Consider the following 10,615-nt stretch of genomic DNA (forward strand, 5'->3'; position numbering starts at 1 on the left):
ACACAGTCAAGGCACCCAGTGCCAGAGGCAGCAAAACAACCCCAAAACATCATTGAACCTCCACCATATTTTACCGTAGGTACTGTGTTTTGTTCTTTGTAGGCCTCATTCTGTTTTCGGTAAACAGTAGAATGATGTGCTTTACCGAAAAGCTCTATCTTGGTCTCATCTGTCCACAAGACGTTTTCCCAGAAGGCTTTTGGCTTACTCAAGTACATTTTGGCAAACTGTAGTCTTGCTTTTTTATGTCTCTGTGTCAGCAGTGGGGTCCTCCTGGGTCTCCTGCCATAGCGTTTCATTTCATTTAAATGTCGACGGATAGTTCGCGCTGACACTGATGCTCCCTGAGCCTGCAGGACAGCTTGAATGTCTTTGGAACATGTTTGGGGCTGCTTATCCACCATCCGGACTATTCTGCGTTGCAATCTTTCATCAATTTTCCTCATCCGTCCACGACCAGGGAGATTAGCTACAGTGCCATGGGTTGCAAACTTCTTGATAATGTTGCGCACTGTGGACAAAGGCAAATCTAGTTCTCTGGAGATGGACTTGTAACCTTGAGATTGTTGATATTTTGCCACAATTTTGGTTCTCAGGTCCTCAGACAGTTCTCGTCTCCTCTTTCTGTTGTCCATGCTTAGTGTGGCACAGACAGACACACAATGCAAAGGTTAAGTGAACGTCTCTCCTTTTTATCTGCTTTCAGGTGTGATTTCTATATTGCCCACACCTGTTACTTGCCCCAGGTGAGTTTACAGGAGCATCACATGCTTGTAACATTCTTATTTATCCGCAGTTGTGAAAGGGTGCCAATACTTTTGTCCAGCCCATTTTTGGAGGTTTGTGTGACATTATGTCGAATTTGCTTTCTTTCCTCCCTTTTTTTGTTTTGTCCCAATACACACAAAGGGAATAAACATGTGTATAGCAAAACATGTGTTAATGCAATACGTTTCGTGAGAAATACATGATTTCCTGGAGAAATATCAAGGGTGCCAACAATTTCGGCCATGACTGTATATATATATATAAAAAATTTTGCGCACCCATGCCGCCCTGTAGTAGTATTTCTGCTACAGGGCGGTCAGGAAGCGGTTAGTGTTACATCGATGCGTTACTTTAACTGACAAATGCGCGGTCATGCAACACTGCACCCAAATTAAATTTACATCCTTTTTCCCTCAAATTGAGCTTTCTTTCGGTGGTATTTGATAACCTGTGCGTTATTTTTTGCGCTATAAAAAATAAAAATTTCGTCATAAATTTTGGCCAAAATGTATTCTGCGATATGTCTTTGCTAAAAAAAAAAATCCCAATAAGTGTAAATTAATTGGTTTATGTGAAAGTTATAGAGTCTACAAATCGTGGGAAAGATACTGGGATTTTTTTTATACTAATAATGGCGGCGATCAGTGATTTATGACAGTGATCAGCAACTTATGGTGGGACTGCAGCAGACATTTTGACACTGGGGGGGGGGGGGGAAACTGACTTGGGGACACCGACATCCCCAGTGACACCAAATACAGTGATCAGCGCACAAAAAAAAAAAAAAAAAACACTGACACTGTACTAATGGCACTGGGGAGGAAGGGGTTAAAAAATTTTAGGCAATGAAAGGGTTAACTGTGTGAGTGGAGTGTTTTAATAGGGGGCGGGGTGTGTGCTTCACAGGAACACACTGATCCTGAGAGATAAACTCCTCTCTCAGGATCAGTGTGTTAGGAACTGCCAGGGAGCAGAGCTGCATTGTAAACAATGCAGCTGTGCTCTGTGTCACTGTTTGCCAGCAATCGCAGGGATCCGGCAGGTAATGACCAGCCGGGACCCGGTGATTGACACCCGTGGCCATGATCGGCGGTACGGGTAGGACAGTCGCACGCCCCCTACCTGTTTGCAATATCACATTTTAAAAAGTGATTTTGCCCAGCGGTGCCACCTTGTGGCCGTTTTTTCTACAGTGGCTAGACGGCAAGCAGTTAAACTGTGCACGCTTTTGGAATGGTGCCAAACTATGGTATTTAAAAATCTCCATAGGTAGCTCTTTATAAGCCTTTACAGGTTACCAGTTTAGAGTTACATAAGAGGTCTGGTGCTAGAATTATTTCTCTCGCTTGGACGTTCACGGAGATACCTCACATGCGTGATGCAATCGCTGTTTACATATATGTATGAGACCAGTGCGTGCATTCGCCTTTGCACATGAGCAAGGGGAATGGGGGTGCTTTACATTTTTTTTTTTTCATTATTTTGTTTTGTGCACTGGCACACTGACAGATGTTTGTGGCACACTGACAGATGTTGACATGTGGACAAATGATGCTTGATGCACTTGTGTGGGATGGCTGCAGATCTGTGTAAGTGATCAATAAAATCATTAGCTACATAGATCAGCTGTCAGTTTGCAGCATCCCCATCCCCCCCTCACTGAGCTCAGCAGAGGGAAACAACTAGAGACCTGTCTCTGTTGACATTCAGAGTTGGCTGTGACTGGACACAGCCATCACGTGATCGGGAGCGCTAATCAGATAGCCCATATTCCGATCTGTGATGTGCTGTGTACGAGAGAGACAGCCATCACAGAATTGCACTGCTGTGCAGCCTCAGGGCTGCATGCACGCACATGTTCTGAGGGACGTACAGGAACGTTCACTCAGAACGGGGAAGCTCCCACCTGGCTGTTTATGTACACAGTGGCTTAACCACCTCACAACCGCGTTATAGCCGAAAGACGGCTACAGCGTGGTTGTCCAGTTCTGGGAGGGCATCATATGACGTTCTCCCAGAACGCGCCCTCCCAGCGGCGTGCACCTGGCGCTGTCCATGATCGCTGTGTCTTACAGACACAGCTGATCGCATGATAAGATAAAAGGACAATCACAGTGGCCATTTAACCACATAGTCAGCGGTGTCCAGCAGATCACCAAATAAATACATTTGCAAGTTATTGGCAGCACTTTCCTCACGCTATCACAGCATGAGGAAAGTTCTGCCGATAACCAGCAAATGTCACAGAGGACATCTGCACTGATCATTAGGGCACTGATGATCAGTGCCGCCAGTCAGCGAAGCCCGTCAGCACCCATCATTCCTGCATATCAGTGCCTCCTCATCAATGCCCACCAGGGCTGCTTCATCAGTGCAGCCTATCAGTGCCGATCAGTGCTGCCTATCCATGCCACCTCATGAGTGCTCATCAGTGCAGCCTCATCAACGCACATCAGTGAAAGGAGAAAAAATTCCCATTTGCAAAATTTTATAATAGAGCATTTTTCTGGCAGAAAAACAAAATTTGTAAACATTCCTAAACGCTAGTACAAACTACGCTCAAAATCAGCGGGTTTTTTTCTTTTTTGCCAAGAGCACTGGCATTTTTAAAGCCAGTGTGCATGGAGCCTAAACTAAAGTATATATTATCTGGCATTACATTTAATGCATGGCAGCAAGTCAAGTAGAATTTGCAGAAAAAAAAAAAAAAAAAAAGTGAGCAATGGAGGTCCCTACATTACTCTCAAAACTGGATTCCTATAGGGCAGTAATTTTAGCGATACCTTTTTTCCGTACTAGCAAAACATAACCAAGGAGACCATTATTCATCATGTTATATAGGTCACTTACAATGCCATATGAGTCCAAGATGTTTTCACTCACATACAACACTATCACTTGTTCACTTTTGTGTCATATTTTAGAAGAGAGTATAAAAGGCAAGCACAGAGACCAAATGTATTTCATGTTACTGGTATGCAATATAGAAAAAAAAAAACAAAAAACAAACACAACAAAAAACACTCACAAAATCCACACGATCCTCAGCTAGCCAATGGAAACATTTGAGGAACAGTAGAAGAGTGAAAAGTGCTACAAAGCGAGGGCTGAAATCATCCCGGAACACTGTGAAAGCCAAACAAGTTTCTGTAACAGCGTACCAGGAGCGCTCCAGGAGGTGCTGACACCAGAATTACAGCACAGAAGAAAAAAAAAAAAACAAACAAAAACAGAACAAAGATATATGTTACTACACAGAGAATGTCATTGTGGATACATAGGTTAACTGGTTTCAGCTGGACAGAATACATGACATTACCGAATATTTATAGTTCTATGGTACATACTGTATGTACTATATGCAGTTTCTAGATACAAGCAGCAGACTGAAAAGCTGGTGAGCAATCCACTGTGGCTACTAAAAGTCCAGAATATAAAATACATATAATAAACACAAGAGGCTAACATTTAAAATCAGACATTGTACAAAGATTTTTTCTAATGAAAACGTAAAGCTTGCAATGCACTCTCGTTAGAAGGTCAATTCCAAACAGACGAACACCAGGTTTCCAGAACATACTTTCCCATTGGAGAAACATGGGGATTTTCTAGAGAAGAACAGCAGCACCTAGTTTTTTGTAGTTCTCAATAGATGGTGATCAGTGCACTCATAGTCCATTAACACTTCCTCCAGCTTTCTAGCTGAAGGATGTGTCTGCAGGAGCCTGACATTGCACCCACAATCCACTAGTTGTAAGAACAATGCTTGGCAGACTTCAGTGGGGAAAAAAATAATACACATTTTCTCCTGCAAAAATATGTGCATTTGTTATTTTTTCCTTAAAAGTGAACATAGCCTTCCAGGTTCCAGTTCCAGGCAAGAACAGACCATACCATGATAGTCAGCACCTGCTCATATTAGACACACACCTGCTCCATGATCAAGTTTCGCAAATAACTGCACAGACAACCAAGAACTGCATTGTTGGAATGTAGGGGGAGTGTCACTTGTTACCCCATTATCAGATGTACCGGCTTTTTAAGGTGGCTGCAGTGAGTCAGTATGGCAGAGGGGAGCAAAGAAGGTGCCTACTGTAAACGTAGACATGGTTTGAACATAGGATTATCGTCAATCTTCGTAAAGTCGGCCATATATAGATTGGAATGTGTCCAGTTACACAGGGGCTGACTGACTTCTGTACAGCCTCCCTGCCCATACATGAATTGAAATTCAATCTACCACCCCGTTGGATTTTCCCTGCTTGATCAGAGCTGCAGGCTATAATTAGCAGAGCACTGATCAACGGATTCTAATGGCGGGGGAAGTCTTTGTTGTCAGAATACAATATCTCTGTTGGGAGGATTCCCCCAATCACATCAGGTGTGTGGATGGGGGAACTGAGTCAGTTTCATTTCATTCAGCCTGCTAGTTGAACAGAATATATGACTTGTCTATAGGCTGCTTAAAGGGTTACTAAACCCAGGACCCCGCATTCACTACATCTGGTCTCCCACAGTACACAGAACATGGAAATGCAATTATTTTAGTAAATATAAACTGCTAAATACCTTTTCTCATCAGCAGTATATAGCAGTCTTATGACTTCTACCAGGGTTCGGTTGAGCACTGGTTAATCTTGTAGGAGTTCTCATTCCTCTCTGACTGTCCTATGAGGTTGCATTACCCCTGACCCCGTCTGGGCAGCACTGACTGGCCCTGTGCACCCTCCCCAAAACCCTCTAGCATTGCACACAAAACTGAGCATGTGCATAGTTTCTCCTGGGGTTTTGTACTATTAGCAGATGGATTGGGAACTGTGAAAGAAGGGGAGGATTAGAGAAGACAGGCTCAAGCAGCATTTTTACATGATGCGGAGGATTAACCCTTAGGTTCCACAGTGATGAGTACAACAGCATGCTTTACTGCATATACAGACTGGATTTCTCTGTTGTGGGCTGAGTAAAACCAAGTGTTACATGGACAATTTCTACAAACCAGTTACAGAAAATATGTTGTCACACGCAAACATTGGGCAATAACAGGACAACAGAAATCCATCTATGAAATGATCATAGCCTGGGTCTAATTCAACATACATGTAACGTAGAGAACATACCAAAGTGGTCCATTTCCCAGCTTACCTCCATTTCAGCTGCTCTTAATTGACCAAAGAAAACCTTCCCCATAACTTTTCCTAACAGAAAGACCAGAACAAATGCTTGTATATAGAGGACCTGAAAACAAAGAGACTAGTTAGATGGACATTAGCTTTTAACATTTCTGTTATCATGCATATATCAGGTACTGTTTGTGTTTATATACAATTCAGTGGCTCCATTCTGAATGTACACATAGGTGCTTTGTTGCCCCACCAGTGATGTTATACATATTCTTTGCTACTAGGACGTGCCTCCAGATGAAGTGATTATACCACCAAGTAATCACATACTAGCTTTACAGGTGGTAGAAGACTGCTTCTCATGTGTGTCTCCTAGGGGTCAGTTACGCCTTTTTGTTAAGGATGTAATTGTTAATATATATTTGTTGGCTAAGTGGAGTACATTAATAACCCTTTACTCCAGCTACTCCTAACTACAACTAAGCCCAAATGGGGTGAAAAACTGCAGCGAGGGGTGGCTACAGGTGGAGATTTTCAGCATGTCTATTCTGGCTGACTAAAACCTTTTTTCAAATGAACAGGCTAAAATCATACAGCATGCATTTCGCAGGTGAACCACACAGGAATGCACTTCATGGTTTGAAATGGTCCTTAAAAATATATATTTTTATTTTAAAACTATTATAGCTTTTCTTAAAAAGTTTAACCCCATGTAAGGGAGATCCAGGGCACAACTAAAGCTAAAATATTCATGTGCTGCTTTAGGAAATAGAACCCACTTTTACTATAGGAGGCTCTATGCACAATGTTTTGCATTACTTTATTTGCCATTCTGTTTTTACTTTTCTTATACTCACAGCCATGCTAGGGCTTGATTTGGTGAGGTACACCACTGTTGGGTAGAACTGGTGCTTGAGGTAATAAGCATGTGCCACCACTGCAGCTGTGAGTGCCAGACTGGCACCCGTCATCATCGCCGTCCTCATCATCGCACGGAGTAGGGGGGACAGCTCCCTGTAAGAATCACAAAGAGAGAAAAGCTATGTAACCATTTAGGAAAGAGAAAGAGTAAATAGGACCTTCAATGCTGCTTTATATTCTTATTTAAAGGAAATAAAAAAACATAAAAACGTACTCCATATACTATACTAGATAAAAATAATTTGCTCTAGATACCCTTTTTTTCTATTTTGAATGGAGTAGGAAAGGATCTAACTTTTGCTAGGTTATCATTGTCTGTATCCCGGTTGGGGAGATCACTCCCTCTGGTGAGGATTGTCACCAGAACAGAAAGTGATGGGAAACCCAAAATTACCCAGCTGTCACCAGAAACGGGGATGAGAGCAAATCTTCCAAGAAGAAAACTTGTAAGGCCTTCTTCACACTGTCAGAGGGGCAAGTCTGTTGGTCACCTTTCTGCCGGATGGGGCAATTCAGATGAACATCTTCACATTGCTTTTACGTGTCATGTCAATCTAAGCATGCAGCCATTCTGAAAGTGGCAGTATTGCCTCCTACCTACCTCTAAACTGGCTCTAAGCCGTGATCTGAAAATCAATCTTTCCAGAGCCTGCCACCCAAGTGAAAGAAGCCCTACAATGACAACTGTCTAAAGGGAATTTCTCCTCATTCATTACTAAAAAGGAAAACCTGAGGGAGTTCTAATCATTCTCTACTAGATTAAAAATATTTTAGCTTTATTAGCTCTAACATACAAAAACAGCTGGTGAAGCCTATGCACACATGGTCTGATCTCCAACAAGATGTATGCCACTTCCTGGACTTATCGCCATCATTTACAACTGACAGTTTTACTGAGCACTGGAAGTAAAGCCATCACACCCAGTATTCTGACAAGAGAGACACTGCTCCCTCATACACAGAATCTCTGCCCACCCCTCCCCTCCCCTCCACTGTTCATTCACAAAAGGCTTTGGATTTTATGTTCACATAACACAAAAGCACTCTGATTGGGTAGGAGGAGGCAAGAGGCAGGCACAGTGGCTGCATGCAACTGCTGGAGCCCAGACCAGAGAGTATAGCAATAGCTATGCTCCTGGTGCTCAGTAAAAATGTAAACTGTAAATTAAAGAGATTAAAAAGATGGCATGCACCTCATTTGATTTAACCCCCGTAATCCAGAACATATTACAAAGTGGCTGAATTCCTGGACTTCAGCTTTAAGATTTGACATCACATCTTTAGTCTCTTCAACTGAAGGTGGTCTTTAGAGTCTGTGATAGGCGGAGTCCTAACAGGTGGCTTGATCTGTAACAACCAACCCCCAAAGAAGTCACAAGTATTGATGGGCCTTTAACGTATAAAAAGATACCCAAGTACTTTCTATTTTCATCCCTAGCAGACTGTAAGCAAAACACTATTAAAAAGCGCCATGATGTTCATTTTCTTGCGAATAAGAATCAGAGCCCAGTCCTTAGAAAGCATAAAACAGAGAACATTGAATAAAATGCACAACATGAACCATCTCCATCCTACAACTTCATAAACAAGATATTAAGCTAGGTTCACACCTTCGTGTTTTTAATGTATGTTGGTGCATGTCTGCACACTTGATTCATTTTTATCCTTTATCCTGCATTTTTCATGTTAGCCAATAATAAACTAAATTATTTGGCCTGAAATCATACACACGTTTTTCATGCATTACCACTATGGGACTCGAGCCATTATGAAAAAAAAAAAAAAAAAAAAAGAAAAGAAAGAAAGAAATGTGCTGCATTACAGTGCACAGATATGGATAGGCTCTATCTAGAACAATGCATTTGATGACATATGTGTTTTCCAACACACACATGCGAAGAGACTTTCTGTCATAGGAAAACATAAGCCCTATGTAGCAAGCTGAGGTGAGTGGTACCAATACATGTTTTGCAGGAACACAGTGAAAAACAGACAGCTACGGCATTGTTCTTGTGAAGTCCTGCAATCCAGGTAGCAGACATTCTTCAAATTATTGAAAGCATATTTCAAAGGACAGCAGTGCACTTTGGACAACAAAGTAAAACTAAAAGGCTGTATAAAAACTCCTCTAAAGGCTTGTTCATACCATAACGTGTATAATGCGAAAGCGCTAACCTGCTTTATTTTTACCCGCACCACAATGCATTTTTAAAGTATATGTGAACCCTCACCTTGTAAAAATAACTTATTCAGTTTAAAATAGAAATGAAAGGCAAAACATTTGTGAATATATATATATTTTTTCCTTTTTTTTTTTTATCTAAAAACATAAAAAAGGTTTGTGCAGGGAGAAGCACCTCACATTTCAGGTGTGTGTGTGCAAAAGAGAGAGATTCGGGTGTTGAATGTGACCACGTTTCATGTTATACCCTAAATAAAGGCATAACATGAAATGTGGTCTATACTTTTAAAATTACCCACACTATGTAATAGGAGTATCTGTCTAAACTATCCAGTCAATTTGTAACCAGACATGTCCTTGTACTACACAGCTGTTGCTAGATTGTAAAGATAAACTGAAACAAGTGTGGTGAGCTTTAGGCTGGCCATACATTATACAATTATCTGCAGATTTTCTGCCCAATTTCCTTTAGATTTACCTTCAACTATGTAGTGTAAGGGCCTGCCTAATTGGATACAACAAAGTGTTGTTTAGGTTTGTCCTCCTATTATATGGTTTTTGGTAAATCTAAACCAAAAATCTGCAGATAATTGTATAATGTATGGCCAGCCTTAGGCTTATATATATATATAGCATCTTTCTGTAAATATTGTTATTGCACCCTTTTGACCTTTTTAGTAATAAATCCTATTATCTGAAAAGTGTTAAACTGTTTCTAAAGCTCTTTAATGCAAACTAAGGATCCCTGTCTCTGAAGAGCGCTACTGTGTGTTTTTAAAACCTCTATTTATCTCTGCCGACAGTGGTATACAGACGATTATTCAATCATCATAGTGTTATTGCGAATATTGGCAAGTTTCCTCCTACTCTGTACAAAAAGGTGGTGGTGGCAGTGTGAAGGATTAATTGCGTAATTAACCTGACCCAGTAACAATCGCTCTCAGGCTGCAGGTACATCGATTGTGGTCCATTAGCTGGAACAGGTGCAACTGAGCGTGGCATTGTTACGCACGTGACAGCGTGGTTTTATATTGGCTAGTCCTTCGGTCACAAGTTGGTGAGAACGTCTGGGGGTCCGACGACGCGACCGTCACAGGTAGTATGTACAGGGACAGAAATGTTGAATGTATGGCGGTGGGTAGTATGTGCGGGATGGTGTCAGTAGTTCTTTATTATTTTTACAATTTATTGTTTTCTTATTTTTGATGGTGTCAGTAGAGAAAATGGAGTGGGTGTCATTAGATTGGGATGAATAAACAGAACCTGCACCCCCTTATATCACACATCCTATCACAGTCCTCCTTACATCAGATGTCACCACATAGGACCAACTACTGCCAAAGGCTGATGACACAAAATTAAACTTCTTTGGCTGCACTCATGAATGCTATTGCTGGAGGAGGAAAGAAGAGGAAAGAAGAGGAAAGAAGAGGAAAGAAGAGGAAAGAAGAGGAAAGAAGAGGAAAGAAGAGGAAAGAAGAGGAAAGAAGAGGAAAGAAGAGGAAAGAAGAGGAAAGAAGAGGAAAGAAGAGGAAAGAAGAGGAAAAGGGGGGGGGGAGAAAAAAGGGAAATAGAGAGAGAGAGAGAGAGAGGAGAGAGAGAGAGAGAGAGAGAGGAGAGAGAG

The 10,615-nt window shown here is 41.6% G+C and overlaps 1 protein-coding gene across 2 annotated transcripts in view; it reads right to left on the reverse strand.

The window, feature by feature from the left end:
* SYVN1 (synoviolin 1) overlaps window positions 1-6,902 on the reverse strand; it is a 28,028-nt gene extending 21,126 nt beyond the window's left edge. For both annotated transcript variants that reach the window (XM_089653972.1, XM_089653973.1), the window contains exons 1-3: window positions 6,746-6,902; window positions 5,911-6,003; window positions 3,797-3,949 (exon numbers count right to left, since the gene is read on the reverse strand). In XM_089653972.1, coding sequence (XP_089510098.1) covers window positions 3,797-3,949; window positions 5,911-6,003; window positions 6,746-6,877 — 378 coding nt within the window. In that variant the 5' untranslated portion in view covers window positions 6,878-6,902. The remainder of the gene's footprint in view (window positions 1-3,796; window positions 3,950-5,910; window positions 6,004-6,745) is intronic.
* Between the last annotated feature and the right edge of the window lie 3,713 nt (window positions 6,903-10,615).

Source organism: Staurois parvus, unplaced genomic scaffold (assembly GCF_062004578.1).
Source record: "Staurois parvus isolate SC_StPar_1 unplaced genomic scaffold, SC_StPar_1.0 ptg000730l, whole genome shotgun sequence".
NCBI classification, from domain to species: Eukaryota; Metazoa; Chordata; class Amphibia; order Anura; family Ranidae; genus Staurois; species Staurois parvus.